At 38.6% G+C, this 20,470-nt stretch overlaps 1 protein-coding gene across 5 annotated transcripts in view; it reads left to right on the top strand.

The window, feature by feature from the left end:
* Nucleotides 1-20,470, top strand: part of DCLK1 (doublecortin like kinase 1) — a 244,283-nt gene that overhangs the window by 181,712 nt on the left and 42,101 nt on the right. For 4 of the 5 annotated variants that reach the window (XM_035324385.1, XM_035324396.1, XM_035324376.1 and 1 more), the window contains 4 exons: nt 11,688-11,772; nt 13,117-13,225; nt 18,031-18,088; nt 19,755-19,874. In XM_035324385.1, coding sequence (XP_035180276.1) covers nt 11,688-11,772; nt 13,117-13,225; nt 18,031-18,088; nt 19,755-19,874 — 372 coding nt within the window. Of the gene's footprint in view, nt 1-708; nt 5,572-11,687; nt 11,773-13,116; nt 13,226-18,030; nt 18,089-19,754; nt 19,875-20,470 lie in introns of those variants that run through there. The other variant, XM_035324411.1, reaches the window with a different exon arrangement.

Here is a 20,470-nt window from a genome sequence, read left to right on the forward strand (position 1 = left end):
TAGAGTGGGTGTTGAAAACTGAAGTGGATCCGTACACTCAGAATTGCTCTCTCTGCTGTCATGAGCTGGTTGCTTGGCTACCATCAGAAAGAGCCAGGACTGGGGGATTTTACATGCTGTTTTACACACACAACCCCCCAAAAGTGGAAAAAAGATACTATTGTCAGTGCACTACAGGTAACGTCAGTGCTCACTGTCAGCATTCGGGGCTCGAGTGCTGCTGGATGTGTGGTATATGGCCAATGGGTGGCAAGCTTTGATTACCTTGCAATGTAAGGTAAGCAATTGCTTTCCTACTGCTGTTGACAAAACAGCAAAAAGGGAAATAAATTCTATTTTGGAAAACAACAACAACAACAACAACAAAAAACAACAGAAAGATTAAATTCATATTGCCAAGTCTCCAAACAATTATGAGACTCCTGAAAAGTCAAAGATGGTTTAATAGTGTTTAACAGAAAAGAATCAAAGGAAAAAATAACTGCCTCTTAGAATATCTTGTACCTTGAACCTCCAGATTTATTTACAGCCATCTATTTGTTGATTGAAAAGTAATTGTATGAAAATAAGCAAAAAAATGATTATATGGAATATGTGTATTTTATGTTAAACGACATCTTCTGGTCCACAGTAACAAAAATTGTTAGACAGTAGCAGTGTAACAAACCAAACACAATAAACAAATCTATACTGCACTTCATCTTACAGGACCTGTATCGCCCACTCTCCTCGGATGATTTGGATTCAGTAGGAGACTCAGTGTAAAAGAGAAAATGGAACAATGTTTATGGTTTGTGATTTGGTGAAGGTTTAACATTTTTAAAGAGAATAGCTGCTAATTTACAGTAATAGTGAATCACACAAAAGAGTTTTGCATATTTAATATTAAAAACATGGGGCCAAATTAATTCTAGCGTGTGGGGGTATTTTTGGCTTTACCATTGCATTTTAATGCAAGAATTTGTAATGAATGAGCCATTGAATATGCCCATCAAGTACAAAACAGCATTGTGCACACTTAAAGCAATGGAGATTGAATAAGGTGAATATAACGCACAAATCCATAGTGGGCACATTTATGAATAGCACTCTTTTTATCATCTGAGGTACTGATTATATGTTCTGTTTTTAACATAGGTATCTTTATTCATTTTGATATGAACAGCTAATGAATGCTTTGCTTTAACCAATGAATAGGTAAAATGCAGGAAAGAAAAAACCTGCCATATTAAACTGCTTGTACCACGCTGTCTGATCCCAACACAAACATTTGGAGCGCTCTCCTCTCGTTCCTTTCAGAGTTTAGTCTTTTTAGCTAAGTGAAAGGAAAAAGAAGAAATCTCGTGTGGTCACAGAACAGAAAGTAAATGCTTTCAAAGCAAAGTCAAAGTTCTCTTTTTACATTTTGGTGAGCGTAAACAGACGAGTGGTTACAGGCAACATGAATGTTTTACCTTGCAAGAGCTGTAAATACCGATCATCCTGGTGTTGCAAGTAAATACGGACACATTTCTAACAGAGGAAATAGGTGGGCCTGCTGGCTACCAGTGTAATCTGACACAGGTATGATGACACCTTTTGGTAAAACACATTTTGCCTGAGAAACCTGTGATTATTTATTTTCACTTATGTTAAGGACAAGAACATTTTTTGTTGACTTGCTGTAATAAGGCAGTTGATGCCATTTTAAAATGAAAGTGCACAGAAATGGCGGTGTTGTAAATCATCCTCTTACTGACCTAATTTCTCTGCTTTCATAATTTCTAGAGGTGGTCGTTTTGTACAGCATGAATATGCAAAACTCCTTTAGTGTTAAAGTAGGTCATGCATTATAACCAGTTGCTTAACAAATATCTACTAATTTTGTTTTCTGCTGCTTTATTGTGAGAATTTTAGTTGACTACATTAATTTACATAATAGCAATATTTCTTATTGTATGTTGCATATTCCTTTAATATTTATCTGTTGTATTTAAGCCCCTAGTGTAATGATGACACACTGTTCCTGTTTCATACACTTCTTTTCAGTATCTTACATACTAATTGTTTAAGAATTAGAAAGTGTGATTCTGATCCTCAGCAAAAATCTATAGAGATTATATTTTTGATCTACTTAGTGATGATTTAATATATTTTGAAAGCAGGCAAATTTACTTAATAGAATAAAATGGTTAGCTGCCACATGCCAACTTTTAAATACAGTGAGATAATTCCTTTAAACTGATATGTCCATAATAAAATTCAGCAGCTGAAAAATGTTGGCATGTGACATAAAGGCTTCACTGTATCATTATTGTTTTCTTTAGGGAGGATATTTACAAAAACAAATAAATGGGCAGCAGAATACAAAACTTACCTTCTCTGTTTTCCATACTTGGTTCCAGTATCACCTGGAGGGAATGTCATTCATCTGGCAGGTTTGCTGAAGCAGTTAGGTCATTTCAGTTTGAAATGCATGTTTTGCCATTCCTGCTTCAGACTTCAGATTTAAAACTGCTTCCAGCAATAGGAGCAGTCCCCCTCACATACTCCGATCACAGGGCTGTCCTGTTCTACTGAAAAAGTGCACAGCTGTGAAGTTACTTGCATTTTTGCCTGTTAGGAGGGAATGTCTTAGTAAAATGTATTACTTAATCCCAAGAAACCTGTATTATGTTAAGTTGCATTGGGATCAACTTCCAAAAATTCAGAGAACTCCACCAGACTGAACAAAACACGTACTGGCTTTTTGCAAATTGCTTTTTCTTGTAAAGAAAATAAATTCCAGGAATTTTATTTTTCCTCCCCTCTTCTTTATAGACTACCGCTGCTTAAGGCAGTTTATTAAGAATGTTTGCTCTGCACAGAGAGCCCAGCTTGCCAGCAAACAGGAATGGTGTGGCTTTGCCTAGCTCTGGAAAAGAAAATGGAAAAATCAGTAATTGTTATCATAGCGAGTTTTACATCAATGCTGTTGCAAAGAATATGCTAGCCTATAACATTTAATCATTTCAACATATGACTTGTATTTAGGGGCAATTCAGGGGCAATATGTATCATTAATATTTCATTTAAGGAATGAAAGTCCCTTAGAGATTGAAAAGGTACACTGTTTATAGACTTTGAGATCCCTTTTGTGTGGAATGTAATTCCCATTATACTTGAGCAGAAATGAAAATTTCTTTTGAGCAAGACCAGAAGGTTTCAGTTTATTGGTGAAACTGAAATTGTGTTTCATGATGCTGTATTTCTACTCACAACAGCATGGGTTTTAGTTTGTCCCTAGATTTCATCAGCTTCATTAAATAACAGAATAGCTCAAGTAACTATAGTGTTTGAACCTCTCATAGTTCTCTGTATGCTGCATTATTTGTGCCTACTGTCAGGTGATTATGATGTAGCTAAAGAGTTTCGTATAGATCGTGAATGCTTTGCTTCCTTTTGAGCTTTTTGAATACGTGTTTATTTCCCTAATGCTTTCTGCAACTTTCTGGATTATTTTTAATCTCTTTCCTTTTTCTTTCCTGCAACAAACAGTTCACATGTGAAGCACAGAATGTGTGTGTGTATGTGTACATCTGTGCACACACACACACACAAATACATACATTAATGGCTACGAAATCCATGCACAGTTAAGTCACGTATGTGGCTTCTTTAAATGAATATGTGGGGAAAATATATGATGGGAAGTTGTTCATCTTGTGGGATTCGCTTCAGCTCTGTTCAAGCCGATGGAGCTGTACCGATATCTCCCTGCTGAGCAGTTCCCCTTAGGAATCCTACACAATTTTAAGAGATCTCATGTACAAACGAGGGCTTAGTTCTGCTCCGTTTTAAGTTGGTGGCAAAACCATGATTGATTTCAAGGTGGGAAGGATAGGATCTTATGCACTAAGTTTAATACACTGACAAAACATTAACCATAAAGCTGCAATGGCATTATTTTGACACGGTCAGACATGTATCTCCTCATCAACTGCACCATTCTGCAGTGTAATTGTTAAGTCATGCAGTGTTTGAAGTTGCTTCTTCTTGTTGTTGTTGGTATCAATAAAATTGTTAACATTCACTATCCTTTGTAAAAATTGCTTTTCAATTTTTAACATAATTCAGGGACAGCACATTACATTTGGTTATTTTTCCCTTCAAGCCATTTTCATAGGCTGTAAAACAAAAATTCTGGGGCATAAATATTGTGAATGTAAATGTGTATTACAAGAAGGGATACATAATGTTAAATAGTCTTGAAGAACACATGGGTTTTAGACTGTTTGACTTAACAATTCAAATAAACAGTAGTGTTTAGTTTTACAGATTTGTATTTCACACTGCATTTTCAACTTTCTGCAGTGTAGTATGTTACAGAAAATGGTCTCCAACTCTAAAAGTTAAAATTAACAGTAATATAGAAAAGAACCTCTGATCAACCCAGGTTGCCCGTTTTGTCAAAAATTAAGATAAATAAATGAAAAGTCTTTACGGTGCTAAATTACCTTGTCACTTGATGAATACTAAGATGAATGTCATCTCTGCTTTTTCTTGTATACAGCCTAATGCAAGATTGCTCTTAATTTAATCTTCACTTTTAGTTCATCTGTTAGTGATAGCACAAGATCTAGTGAGTTATCAAGAGGAAAACAACCTTCTGTTTCTCAGCCAGCAGTAGCTTTACATGCAGATAACAGTAAGCAAGTGATGGTTGCACTCCTTGGAAAGAGGTGTAATGTCTCACAAGCAAATCCCTCTGTTCACAAGGCAGTGTTACTCCGAGCTCTGCTTGCTGTAGTAACACCTTCTGATTGGCTTGTTTTGCCTCTTTCACTGTGCACCTGATTTTTCAGGACGGCTGGGTGCCCTAACTCCCCACCGAAGTCAATGGATATGTAGATACGCGTGTTGTGTACGCACAATTTAATAGAAGGGTTAAAAACACACACAGAGCCTGCATACTTACTTGTATGCATTTTAGTGTCCGTGTTTGTGCATGTTGATTATATTTGGATTTGCTTAAATTAACCCTCAGCAGTGAAGTATGAAAAAAGATATACTGTATTCAGCGTGTGCTTGTTGTCTGATGTTACATGAGGTAATTAGTTTGTGGTTTGCCCTGCGATACAGTGTTTTGGAGTTTGAGCTGTAGTGAAAGAGGAGCTACCAATGTTTGTGCTAAGACCTCTTCTTTTTGTTAGTTGCACTATGATCTTGTAAATATTGGCACATTTCCAACATAAGTTTAAGATTTTACAAAGTTATGCATACAATTATTTTTTTTAAAGAAAAGTGCTTGGATATTTGCTTTTTAAAATATACCGGTTTTGTATTAATGTGATGCAGGAAACCAAAAAGATAGCTGTTGATTTATCAGAAAAAAAAAATGTTAAACTTGCAAAAATAAATGCTGATGAATGTTTTATTTAATATAATCAGCTGAAGAAAATCACCTTCATTTTTGTGCCATTGTTTCATCATACTGTGTTGTACTTGTGTTTCATATTTGACCACGTCATCCTGGTTGCAATTTGTTGTTTCGCTAGATTTAACATTGCTGTAGATTATTGTAAGCGATGTAATAAATATATTTAAAAAATACACACTGTTCGGTGAGTTTATTTTGGAAATGTGATTAACAAGCTTTAAAAAAATACTTGCAGTTGGTATTGCTTGTTCATTTTGGATCAGTATTGTCTATCTGACAGTTCACTCGGTCTAAGCATATGGGATTCATGCATCCCGGTGGGTTCCTTTAAATAGTAGATGCATTCAGTGCTTTTTTTTAAATAATAAACTCCGGGCTGTGGTATTCAGATGTAAAAGATCCTTCAAGGAGGAATTTGTTTTTTAATGGGATTTATGGAGACAGTGAGTATACCTGCCTCGAACTGCTTATGGGTCAGAAGTTGTGTGCATGCAATGGGGTAGATTTAAGTATGAAGTGGGAAATGAGCATGCTGCATCCACAGCAAGGAACGAGCCCCTGCTGACAGTTCAGCTGTAGCAGCACTTTTCTTATGTCACCTATTAGGAAAACATGCCTGTAAAAAGCTAAGAGTACTGAAACATACCCACCGTGTTTAAAGTATGTACCTTGTTTTCTTGATACAGCTTTCTACTCTTAAGTATATGTATGTGTATATATATAAAATATGTATATCCTTCTGCCAGGCTGATGATTCAGGTGACTCTCAGACACTCTCCTAGAGGGATCTGTGGCCCTCATAAAAATTCCACTTTTGAAACCCTCTTGCTTACTGGTAAATAGCTCTGCCTAAAAAAGTCATACGGACACAGAAAGGAAACTGCATTACAGAACAGAGGAATACTGGAAGAACAAAAAGTTAGGTTTCTGTCTACCAAGGAACAGTTAAAAATATCAGAAGAGCTTTCAAAACAGTTGCAAAATAAAAGCGGTGACTGTGCTCTGTCCTTATTTAGGTGGAAGAAATCAAGACCTCCTTTGACTGCCTTTGAATTTTTATATTGTAGTCAAGTGGAAAATTTTATCTGTGTACGGCTTTAGCAAAGGAAAAAAAGAAACCTTCACATTGCACCACTGCACATGGAACTTTTTATGTTAACCACGGTATGGATACAGTAATGCTAGGTCAACTTCCGATACCATTAATATGATACATCCATTTTTTTTTAGATCATCAATCTTTTCTCAAGGATGCCAAAGGTTGAGTGAGCCTCCAGTCTGAATTATGGCTCAGCTTTGGAAGCAGCTGTTAGGAACTCGTGGGGGTTAGATTTAAGTTTGCTGTTCAATACCATATAGAGGACTCTGTGGGTCTTTCAGAATTGCCTTGTTACTCAAATCAACTGAGTGTATGTGCTGTCAATGCTCCAGCTTAATAAGAAGAGCCTAACAGAACTAAGTGCTTCAGCTTGGAAGTTTAACTTCAGTCTGTCAGCTCCATTTTCATGCAAACTTGCCCGTTTGTCCCTCTGTCCCTCAAAAAGTTCACGACACATGCTGGATTATTGATTTTGCTGTTTGAATTTACCTCTTCTTCCAATCTGTGTAAATACTAAATTGCGTAAATGAAAACAAAACAAAACAAACAAACAAACAAAAAAACTAAACACATATTTCCTGATGTAGGTTCTCTTTTAAGTCACTTGTTTAACCATATAGTGCAGGGTGTGGAACAGGATAAGTAGCAGATTTACATACATTTTTTATTACTCCTTTCCAAATGAAGCAGTTTATAAATAAATGTGGATATTAAGTGTCAGTTCAGTGCAGTGTCCGACTTTGCAAAGAAAACAGTTGCATCATTTCTCTTCAGTACATGGAATTCCACTGGCTTCCATTCTTTCAGCAAGAAGATTGAGGATTTGAGATTTCTCCATGAAGTAATTTTTTGCCAGCCCTGTACTGTTTACATGAAAACTTCTTTCCCCTCTCAGCTGGCTGGGCCAAAAATGCAAGTGATTAAACAAAGGAAAATCAAAAACATTTTTCTCCGGATAGAGTCGGGAGCTGGAGTTTCAGTGTAACCCTTCGTTTCTCTCTAAATTGAATAGTAGGGAAAACTCAGTTTGTCTTCTAAAAGTTACATCCAAATATATTTATTTTTAAACCAGCTGTCCTCCACTTAACACTGCTACATATTACCAAGAATTTGGTGAGTCCTTCAGAGTCCTAGCTGCACTGTAGTGTTGTCTTTATTTACCATTAACCATGAAGATCTTTAGGCTGTGGAGCTGGCTATGTCAGAAATTCATGACAGCTACCTTGCAAAGGTTATTTATAACCAAAGTGAACGATAGCATGGGCTCCATCAGAGCTGAGCTGTTTTGTTTTGTCTTTCATCCTATTTCCCCTTGCTGATTTGAACTTTATCTTAAACATACTACTGACACACGTAGCTTTTTCTCTTCCCAGCCTTTTAAATTATGTAGAATTCTTGGGAATAGGGAAAACCATACGAGGCATCACTTAAAAACATTAATAATTCCTTTGTGCTGGGCCTCATTCCTGCATTTACAATTTGTTTACTGATTTTAACCTTTGCTTCATTAATGCCATTTCTGAGCGAGTATAACTCTGCATGAGTTCCAAGCTTAGCTTTACACCTGTGTGCCTTTCTGTTACTCACATTTCATCCAGATGCTTCCTTCATGCCATGAAAATACAAAGGAATCTATTGTTGAGAGAGCTTGTAGGCTCCATATGTGCTAATAAAGGTTTTGAGAGGTTTGGAAAATAGAATGCAGTGTTCGGTTTTTAAGATTCAGGAATCTGAGTTGCATAATCAAACTTCCTTGGGCATACTTGTTTAAGTTTCCTTTCATAATAACTGATACTGATAGCCCACAAGGATTATTCCTGCTGTTGAGTTGAAGTGTGGTTTTAAGATTAATTTGGGACAAAGGTGAGTATGGGGAGAGAGAAATTGCAATAATATTTATTTTACTGCCTTTTTTCATGGATTTAGCACAATTTCCACTGAGATACAAGCTATTCACAAAACAGTTGCTAAATAAATCTCCCAGTGAGACATGGATGAAACACTAGAGCACTAATGTTTCCATTCACATCAATGAGATGTGTGGTGTGTTGGCCATCTGTTATATAAAACTGAATAGGATCTGAAGTCCTTACACCAAAGACCTGATTTTTTTATGCCATCGCTTTTATGGAGGTGTGCCATAAAAATGACCATGTGCCAGCAACGTGTGCACCGGGACCCCTTTAAATCCGTGTCAAAGCGATGACATTTCTAGCACCTCAGCATCTCTTAAAATTAAAACAGCTAATTGCATTAAGGTCTGTGTGTTGAAGAGATTATACTCTTGCTTAGAGTTTGTTTTTTTCCTCCCATCTGTAATATCCCTAATGGGGTCCGCAGCTGGGAGAACAACAGCATGCACGACAGACTGCCTCGCGATTGGCAAGCCAACTGGAAGGAACACCAAGACCCACAAGGATTGCTGGACCCGGAGGGCTTTCAGCTTGAGAACAACGAGCTAATTAAAGTCTAAATAAACGCAATGTCCTTCTAGCTTAAGTAAAGATAAATAAATAAGTGCCTGCGTGTTGTTCCAAGGGGCTGAATAAAGACTAAAATACTTGTGTGTCATGTTTACCATGAAACGTCTCCTTAATTGTGGAAGGTCTGTGAGCAAACCTATGGTTCCTGGTGGTTTCTGATCTGTTGTTTTAATAGGAGGGGTTCAGCAAAGTTAATAAAATACCCATTTTCTTTGTTTGAAGCTCAGCACTTGCTGAAGTGCTGTGCCGAAACGGGACCTAAAAGGAGTCTCGTTTCGGAAGGACCGAGCAGTTGCAGTTCTCAGCTCAACCAGAGCTTGAGGATCCTCAAGAAATTAGGTTCCCAGATAGAAATCTGACTCTCTCTAGGCACCCATTCTGTGAAGCTGTGGCCACAGGTTTTAACATCTCCCATCCTCACAGATCAGAACAAGGAGTGCAAGACTCTGTGAGGAGGCCGTCGAACTGCCAGAGGAAGCAGCAGAGGGGTGCAGTCAGCAGTGCTCGACCTAACATCTGCCAGAAAGTGTAATCTCACCATTTAAAATGCAAAAACTGAATAGAGTAGTTGTTTGATAACCTGCTGAAAATCTGGAACTAACCTTTAAATGTAAAGATTCGTTTAATGAACTGAATATATAAAAAATACTAAACATTGCAATTCCTTTAGGAAAATGCTGTGGAGTGGAAAAACAAGTAAGAAATTGCATGCCTAGTCTAGGAAAACAAACAAACACAGCAGAATGAGCAGAGAAAACATGTATGGTTGTGTTTTTTTCCTGCTAATTTTACAATCAGGAGTGTAAAGGAAACAATTCTCTATCCTTATATGCATGTAAAAATAATGAGTTTGAGAGTGACTTCTCCAGCTCTGAGAGTTCATAGCATTTTCCTGGTACCTTGATCCTCCTCTGCTCATTTATTCAAAAATGAACCTGAGGTAAGTTTTTCCTAAGATGTCCAGCAGAATTTAGCATGGGAATAGCACATACATAAACATGTCCTCATCGTGAAATGAGGCTACAGTGTCCTAGTGAACTGCATAAAATCAGTCAGTGCTCACTTCTGTTGTCAAGAGGCAGAAAAAGTAGTCCAAAAAGTGATTAATGGAATTTTTAATTCTGCACAAAGCTCTGAAGAAATGCTTGGATGGAAGAAAAGAATGAGCTGGGCTGGGCTTGATTAAAAGACGAAAACAGGCCAAGAATCTCCTCGTAGATGGGCTGTGTGCAAGCTCTCCAGATTATTTAGTGAAAAGCAGGCTGAGTTCAGCCTTTGTCTAGATCATCTGACCTTAATCTATTGTGGGAGAAATTAGAAATTCGTCTTTTCAAATGAACTCAGCACACTAGCCAGCTTTTAACTCTGCTAACTGCATTCTCCCTGGCTCCATGCTCTGCACAATTTGCAGCTACTGCCTTGTTAGTTGTTCATGCTGCAGTTGTCTGCTGTGCCGCAGCAGATGAGGTGGTCCTGCAGAAGGTCTGCTACCTTTGTAAAGTGCACTGTCACCCCGATGGGCCCCCAGGTACGTTGCAAACACAGATGAGGAACCAATCCACAGTGTTACTTATGTGTCACAGCCTATGATTTATATGATATATAGACAGGAGGTGACTGAATACTGCAGCACTTTGTAACCTTTCAGCATGCAAACTATGTGAACCTGAGAGAGTTTTAGTGTTGGAAATCCTCTTAATACTTCTAAACTCACATTGCAGCATGAATACCTGAAGAAATGCTCATTTTTGCTCTAAGTTTAAGGGACCACGGTTACGTTTGTAGCTTCCTCTGGTTTCTGCTGAACATGGGAAAATCCTGAGGATATATTTGTCAGATCGTTATGCAGCACAGGAGAAAAATTTTGAATGCAGTCCAGCCCATCTCGTGTCTCTGTGTTGTTTCATCCATCTAGATGTGTGATGAAGCATTCTTCCTGAAGTACATACCTAGATTTTATACATAACTGATAGAGAGAAACAGGTTTCCCTAGTGAGATCCTACCTGCTGTAGTTTTAGCATCCAAGCTGGGAGGCTAGGGGTTTCCCTCTGGAGGCTGCTATAGAGGTACCTTCCTCCCCCTATGAGCTGTGTAGGCAAACATAAACACCTGGTGTACAAGGGCTTAAAACCAAGGTACAGACCCATGCCTCAAGTGGGCTAGATCTGGTCACCTTATTTTAAAATAATAATAATAATAATAATAATCACCCTGACATTTATTTTAATCGTACATTTTCATAGCAATTTCTCCTTTCTAGAGCACAGCTGGGGAGGTTTTCACCAGAGGGGGATTTTCAGAAGTGAGGAATTGCGCCCAAAACAAAACCAACTTCAGTCAAAACAGATGTTTGTGCTCTAAGTGCCTGCTAGGTTAATGATGCTGCTGAGGGAACAGCTTCCTGCCTGCAGAGGGCATACAGCTCCTCGGTTTTCTCTGCCAACATATGCGTGGAATAGGGAAAATGAATGGACCACGCATAAAAGCATCGCTGCATATAATGAATCGCGGATACCCACGTTTAAATGGAGTACTGAAAGTGTGACTTCGGTGGAATAATTGAACTGTTCACAAACATCTGCACATCTCTCCACAAAAGTAAATCAATACTTTGCATAGGGAACACCAAAGCCTCTCTGGGACATGCTGTGGGTACTTGTGCTCCTTAAAAATCATCTGTTTTCGTTTGTGTCTCTCCATTTCCAGAGCTCCCAACACAGTGGCTCCTCTACCTCATTAGCATCCACCAAAGTTTGCAGCTCTATGGATGAAAATGAAGGACCTGCAGAAGGTAATGTTCGAAGGCTGACATTTCAAAGCAGTTGATGTAGTGATAACAGCAGCTGTGTAGGAAATGAGTCATTCTTCCTGCCGGAGAAAGTGGGAGCGGTGCAGGCTGGATGACTTTCGGCTTGGAGGCTCGGCAGCCTTGGCAGAGCAGCTCGAGTTCACTCCGGATCACATCTGATCTGGACATCCCTGCTCTGAGGCGTCTCTGTTGCAAGATGCTCTATTTTTACAGGTGACGCAGCACTGGCTGGGTTATTGCACCAATGTTTTGTCTCATCTGTCACGATACCAAAGAGCATACAGCAGTGTTGGGTCTTTGCTGAGCGATAACTACTCTCACTACATAGTAAGGCTTTGAACGAGTTGGCTGAGGGATAATGCCTGCTCTAACACTGCCAGTTCACATGCACATATACGTAAGTGTGTGTATATGGCCTTGTCTGATAGTAGCTCTTGGTGCTGCCTATGGATTCAGGCAAACCCCAGCCCGCATGTGTCATAGCATTCGCTTTTCAGACTAAGCTGGAACAAAGGACAGATAAAGATACAATACACTTAGAAGGCATTGTCTTAGTGCAAATTTCTGAGGTGCATTTTTCGTTACAATATTTATATAGTAGCTTGTATCAGCTGCAGTTTACAGTTGGCTTTTAGAGGCATGTTAGGTATTTGTAACACGCTATTTCAAATACATTTAAAAATAATGGTACATGAATGAGCACTAAAACACATGAAACTACAAACTTTTCTTATGCTTAGACACCGTGTAATGCAATTTTACCTAAACATCTGGTGCCCAGGTTGCATGTGAGGTAGTATTATTGAGAACATTTGTTTAAAAACTAAATATTTAATATTGGGGGAGGGGGAGAACTAGCACTTAGCACATGAGGAGTTTTATGGATGTCTCAGTTTACAGGATGTAATAAAATAAGTGCTTGAGTGTTGGACTTCTTTGGTACATATATTTAATCATGCTGTGTCAAGGAGTTCCAACCCTTTTTGGAGGCTGGTCTGCGCTTGTGCAGTTCACAGAGGCCTTTTCATAATTAAAAAAATACAATTTTGGTTTTGTCCTGGGGGCATATTGCAATGGGAATGGTAAACTATGTAACACTCGAATGGTGGTATGTTTGAGCCCCCAGAAGTCTTATTTTTCATTATTGTATCTGTGTGAAACCTGTTGAGTATATACAATGTCAGCAGCATGGTTTCACTGTACAGTAAGTGAGATACTGACTCTGAATGGTTTCCAGGCTCCTAAACCGTAGACTTAAAATGCATGTTATGTGCAACATCTGTGTTTCCTTCACTAACAATAAAAATGTACTAATGATTCTTTCAGAAGTGTTGGAGGAAGGTTTCCAGGTTCCAGCATCGATAGCAGAGCGATATAAAGTTGGAAGAACTATAGGAGATGGAAATTTTGCTATTGTGAAGGAGTGTATAGAAAGGTGAGAAGGATAATTTGCTTATTACTGTAAAAGCAATCATTAATGCCATACTTTTTCTAGATCATGTCTTTATTTGTAGAATATAGGACATATGGAATAAGGTAATGTCTCAATGCCAGATGGAAAAACTAGACTAACACTCTCTCATGTGAAAAGAGAGCAATACCAAAGTCCAAGGGACAATCTATGACTTTTTTTTTTTTTTTTCTGCTGCACAGAGCATGATTTTACCAGTTCTTTATATCCTTCATCTTGCACTGAAATAACATCTTTTCTTGCAGTGTGTTCTTGCAACTTGCCCTTTGCATTACACCAATTAATTATTTTACATCTAGGAGCATTTTGTAAAGATTTCAGGAAGTTTTGTGTGTGGTGTAGTGATTATGGAAAGCACAAAAAGATGGCTTCAGATCCATCTATTCTTCCATCTGACACTGTGGAGTACCTCTTCCATGTTTATCTTTAATAAAATGTGCATCTCTCTTCTGCTTGCTTGCTTTGTACCATTGCATGAGCTCCATCTAACTTTACAAGTCTGCACTGTAGACATCAACATTTAACTTACTCAGTGCCCTGTGGAGGCAAATTGGGAGAACAGTCACCCTTAAAGACAAACTGTTAAAACTCATTTTAGACATCCACTGTAGGTTAGAGAAGTCATGAGTCACCTCTAACATCTGTGTTGCTCAAAGTGTCCAGGTTGACCAGCTCAGATGTCAGTTACTAAATTTATTCAGATGAGTCTTGCACACCGTGTTTGAACAGGCTGAACCCAGCATTTAGAGTGTAAAGTAGAAGAGAACAAAGGACGGAAATGCTGAGTAGAACTGCAGGTACTTCTTGGTGGTATTGTTAAAAAGTCCGAGAATATGGGGTAAAAAAGTCAAAGATACTTGTATGTGAGAAGATTTTAAGATTGTTCATGTTAGATGGTAGCAGTGCAGAAAGGGAAAAAGATAATAATAAGAAAAAATCTACCAGAGCTGGAGATGTCCAAAAGAAAAAAACAATAGAGATGTCAAAATCTGATAATGAAATTCCATGAAGGAATTTTTATATCCACTATTATCATATCCTAGGCTTACAGAAGACTGTAGTCTCAGACCTACATGTTTTTCTTTGGGCTCAAAGAAAAACACTTTTGCTCTTCAGCCTGTAAGAATGTGATTTTAATCCTAGAGACTAAGTCAAGAATAGATCTCATGGCAGATGATGATAAATTAGCTTGGCTAGTTTTAAACTCAAGTCTCCTTGGAAAAAGACAGGTCCCACTTTGAATCTTAAAGTGTCTGGCAAGTTGGAGACCATTAAGGCAGCTGCTGGGGAAGGGGAAAGAGGGAAGAGTGAATTCCATATCGGCTGACATTGTACTTGTGGGACTCAGCCCACGCTGTTGTGAGGCCTTCCGAGCTCTTTGAGAGTGAGTTCATGGTGGAGCTGGTTGTGCAGAGGGCAGTAGCTGTTCAGATCAAACTCTTGGGTCTGAATGCTGGACTGGAGAATATGGAAGCCTAAGGGAAGCAAAGCAAAGCAATATGAAAGTAAGAAAGCATGACACCACCATATGGGAGAGGGAGGAACTGATGAAATGCATGGGTGAAAGCACATCACTAAAAATGGAGAAAAAGGCAAGCAGAAAGTGAAGTGAGTACTGACTGAGATAATGGGATTACAGGGCAGAATAATCCTTTGCAGTTTGGATACACTGTCATTCAGAAGAAAATTTGGTTGTGCTGAGAGCTAGTTCAAATGGGCTAGTGTGCATTACCACCATTTCCCAAGTTGAGAGAAAAGACATGAATAAGATTAAATATAGGTCCCACCACACCTAAAAATAATACTGATTATCATATCCTAGGGAGCTTAGATGAAAACTATTTCCTGCCCTCTTGTGTATCCTCCCAATCCCTGAAGTATCTAGTACCACGACGTATCTAGTGAGCATCCACTAAGCTAGCATGATTACTCAGATATTCCCAAATAAATACTCTTACGGTTTCTGAGCCGTACCATACTGCAGATCTCTTGTATATCAGAGAGTTACTACATTGAGAAAGCTTGAACATTAAAACAAAATAGAATTATTTCTGTTAGTTTCCATTTCTAAAGCGGGATACTTTTGCCATCACAAGTGTGGAGGGTGAAATTAAAGGCTCAGAGGGTAAATTAAAGCCAGTACATGTAAAACACCTTCAAAAACATTCTCCACAGTCTTTCTAAGCAAAAAACACCTCACTTCAAAGTCTGCTATGTCCATCATTAGCAGGGCCAGAATTGATGGGGTGATACCTGGGACAGAGGACTTTTCCACTTGCTATTGACGTACAATTCCTCTGTGCATGAGACTTCAAAGGAATAGCGCCGTGAGGTGTTAAGCAACTAGGAATGGGTCTTGTTATACACCTTCACTGATCACATAGATATATCTTCGCCATAGCTCCACACTTCAGATGCATTCACAGGCATCTGCCTCTGACCATGAACAGTATGAATAGAAACTAAAAACGATCTTCAAAATTTTCATGTGGGGACTTCCAAATTCCATTCCAGGCATTCTTTGCACTCCTGAAGGTGCACACACACACGAACAAAAGTAATGTGCACACAAAAATAATAAAGATAGATTTTTGACTCAAGCACAGCGGAAATCATGATGAACTTCGCAAAAGGTTAAAACAGATGGAGAGTGTGGCCCGGAGCCCTGCTGAGCTGGAGGTCAGATGCTGTACCCTATGCTATTGCTGTGGTTCCAGACTTTAATCCTGTGGTAATGTTTCCTACTTCATGTGGCACCTTTTTATTGTTCAGTTTAAGTGATAGGTGAGAGGTAATATGCCTATTTTGCTGTGGCTTTCTGGCACTGCCATGCATATTTTTGGCGGGTCTGTAACTTACAGAGGTTCCTGGGCTGCTGACAGCCTGCGGTTCTGCAGGTTTTTAGGGGAAAGGATTTGCATTATCTTTGCTTTAATTTTCTTTTTGCCAAAACAAAGAGCAGTCAGAGTTGTCATCTGCTCATTACGTATCTGCTCCATCATGTGCGCAATTTGTACTGTGGTGTTTTCATATGTGTTCATTTTTAACTTTCAGATACTTCCAAATTCTGACATTTCCTCACTAGCTCATATTTCCCAGTGTTTTCGAGTACATGGAGTCTCCCATGGCCAACAAAAACCATCAATTTCCTTTCTCATGACAGAAAGGAAGCATTCCTAGGGCAACCAAGGAACTTGAAAGACACTCCTGCTGAAAGAGAGTGTATTTTGTCTGAGTTAGAAACCCAGATATCTTAATTTCTAATATTCCTTCTCCTACCTACCCTTTTAATTCCCAAAAACATGGTGTTGATAGCTCTGCCTGTCCTCTCACTGTGCTGGGTCTGTAGCCACCAAGCATCAACATGTGGAGTGTGCCGCGTTTCTGGGGGCTGTAGCATTAAGCCCTGTAGCAGGAAGTACAGATAAGAGAAGTTTTAGATTTTTCTTTGCTTAAGTCTTGAACATCCATGTTGTATTATTTTTCCAAGCTGTAAACATTGCCATCATCTTTTAATTGACATCTTAATACAGTCTGCCTTTGCTCCCTGCTGACCTGTGAACTTGAACTGAATTAATAGACTTGTTTTGTTATTCTTTCTGCTAATGTCCCCATGGCCCTTAAATTAATACCTACGGGTACATCATTGCTATGGGTGGGACAGCTCCCACCAGACCAGGTTGCCCAAAGCCCCATCCAGCCTGGCCTTGAACACTTCCAGGGATGGGGCAGCCACCACTTCTCTTGGTAACCCATTCCAGTGCCTCACCACCCTCACAGTAAAGAATTTATTCCTGATATCCAATGCAAATCTCCCCTCTTTAAGTTTAAACCCCTTGTCCAGTTGCTACACTGCCTGATAAATATGCTTGGGGATTATTATTATTTTTTTTAAATTCCAAATAGATGCCTAAGGCCAATGTAATACAGCCTTATGTATGTTGTTTAGATTTGTATTACATGACAAAAGCTTTTTATTAAGAGCTTTCTCCTATATTGGTCATTTTCCATTTAACCTAATAGTGAACTAGAACTTGGTTTCATCCTTGCAGCCTTGTTTTGATTTTATAATTTGTTGAAGAAATGGAAGTTGATATTGTGAACTTGTCTATAGGCTTTGTTTTCTATTTTAATATTCTATAATAAATATCTATCTATATATGTAATACTGATAAATATTTTATGGTTTCCAAAAAATAAAGAACACCCAAAAGGAAATGTGTTCTGAACCTGAATTAATTTTCTATGATTTCATACTGTCTCCAGAACCATTCATATTCCATCCCATAAACATCATATTTAATTCTGCTAGATATATATTTAGAGAATATGCAGAACGTTATTGCAGGGTGTCCAAGACTGACTTTTTTGTCTTAGCAGTTGTGTGTGCAGATGTATAGGTATTTACCACAGCTCATATTTTTAGTTTTATGGAAAACAAAACTTTTCATTGTTAAGAAGACTGGGATCTCTATATACTGTGTTGGGTTTTGTATAAAACTGAAAACTGCAGAAGATCAAATACCACTAGAAAATGAAAAAAATAGTTTTGAAAACATTGAAATATCTTTATTTAAAAAAAGATTTTTTTATTGGACAGGCATATTTAATAAATTTGGCTCAAGTTTACAATTTCAGACAAATCTAAACGTTTTTTGACAAAATGAGTACTTGAACATTATTCTTACCTAATCATTAATGGTGTGCTCAAATGACAAAAACTCAACTGAGAAAAATATTCAATATAATCAATTTTCTTCTTTCCTCAGGTCAACTGGTAGAGAATATGCTCTGAAAATAATCAAAAAAAGTAAATGTAGAGGAAAAGTAAGTACAAAAATTCAAGTGGGAGCAATTTTTTTTTATTATTTTTTTTTTCAAGAACCATTTTATGGGAGATCCATTTGGGAAACTGTTGTACTTACCTTCTGCCTGGAAAGTGTTATAGTCTTTTTGGCTGAAGCCTTGTCTGTCCCCATGAAACCCTTGATGTATGAGGATAAACAAGGTGCCTTTCAAGATGCATAGGTTGATTCTACATTTGTTTGGTTATGTGTGGGTATGTGCACTCCCCTTGTCTGTAATTATCTTAGAACCATAGAATCATTTATGTTGGAAAAGACCTCTGAGATAATCTAGTCCAACCACTAACATAGTACTGCCAAGTATACCACTAAACCATGTCCCTAAGCATCAGGTCCAACCTTTCCTTGAACACCCCAGGGATGGTGACACCACCACCTCCCTGGGCAACCCATCCCAATGCCTGACTGCTCTTTCTGAGAAGAAATGGCTCCTCATTTCCAACCTGAACCTCCCCTGGCACAACTTGAGGCCATTCCCTTATGTCCTATCTCTAGTTACCTTCGAGAAGAGGCCGACCCCCAGCTCCCCACACCTTCCTTTCAGGTAGTTGCAGAGAGCAATGAGGTCTCCCCTGAGCCTCCTTTTCCCCAGACCAAACAACCCCAGTTCCTCAGCCGCTCCTCACAGGACTTGTGCTCCAGGCCCTTCACCAGCTTTGTAGCCCTGCTCTGGACACGCTCCAGGACCTCAATGTCCTTCTTGTAGTGAGGAGCCCAAAGCTGAACACAGCACTTGAGGTACAGCCTTAGCAGAGCAGAGTACAGGGGGACAATCACCTCCCTGCTCCTGCTGGCTATACTATCCCTGATACAAGCCAGGATGCCGTTGGCCTTCTTAGCCACCTGGGCACACTGCTGGCTCATATTCAGCCAACTATTGACCAATATCCCCAGGTCCTTTTCTGCCGGGAAGCTTTCCAGACATGCTTTCCACAGCCTGTGAATGCTTGTCCAGACTTTATACCCCAATACTGCCAGTGAAGAAACCAGATAATACGGAGTATAAGCTTGTGCAGGACCTGTGGGCCATAAATAACATAACCAAAGACATACACCCAATGGTACCTCACCCTAATGCTCCAATGGAGACAGTATCTGAGGAGTATTATTTTTTTCAGTATTATGTCTCCTACCTTTCATAATCCTAGATGTCATAGAGAAAAGTCAAACTAATACTCATACCAACACCAGTCACTGAGTCTAATCAGTATCACCAGGTTAATCAAGTTGATGTCAGTTTTATACAAAATAAATTTCTGTTACCTTTAAAAATTTTATAACAAAAGATTCTCCCAGAAGACGCGATCGTATTAGTAAATGGAAAGATCTTGCATTGCAGAAAAAGATTTAAAAGCTTCCATACTAAACTTTTCTCTGCATTGGAAACGCATCTTTTCCTGCCTTTCTTTGTCTGTGTTCTATTTTCTGTTCTTTTTTTCAGTTATCATACTGATGTTGTTTCTGGTCTTGTTTCTTCTGTATTGCCAGAAGCAACAGCTATAACCTTTTTTTTAAAAACCCTGACAAATCCATGCAGGTCTCAATTCTCTCTGCATTTTCCACTGTACTTGGAAGTGAAAGTTTTTCCCTCCAATCCATAGTCATTAAAGATTTCTTTTGTGTGGCAGGAACACATGATACAGAATGAGGTATCTATTCTAAGACGAGTCAAGCATCCCAATATTGTACTTCTGATTGAGGAGATGGACATGCCAACCGAGTTGTACCTTGTCATGGAACTTGTAAAGGTGAGTATTTTGGAGTTAAGCTCCTTAAGAACTTTTTCAACCATATTCAGAAATTTCATTGGTACTAGAGCTTACTAATAATCATATAATCCTAGAATAATTAGAATGATTGGGTCATGTCCAGCACCCTACTGAAAGATGTGTAACCTGCACTCAAATACATATAACTTTCAAATAAATACTCATCAGGCTTTCTGTAAAGCCCCCTCAGAAGAGCTCTATGGACAGTACTTCAGACACGACCACTTTTATTTGCTTCTCCAGAAGATTTCTCTTATAAAAGTTTTCTCTTAAACAGAAGACATCTCCCTGAAGGTGAACTGAAAGTACCCCCACTTTGTATAGGTACAAATACCAGCTTTCAAAATTCAATATTCTTTGATAAAATAGAGTTTAATTACATCTTACTAATTTATATTAAATTTAAACAATATTAATTGTCTCTTTTCTCTACTGGTTTATATTAATGCACTGTCAGATAATAACCTAGATTTCAGCTGGAGGAGAGGGGAAGTGAAAGAGGAGAACCTGCTATTTAAAGCATGGCTCTGTTCTGAAAACAAACTTTGCAAATGCAGTATTTATATTTGGAGCCC

Source organism: Oxyura jamaicensis, chromosome 1 (assembly GCF_011077185.1).
Source record: "Oxyura jamaicensis isolate SHBP4307 breed ruddy duck chromosome 1, BPBGC_Ojam_1.0, whole genome shotgun sequence".
NCBI lineage: Eukaryota > Metazoa > Chordata > Aves > Anseriformes > Anatidae > Oxyura > Oxyura jamaicensis.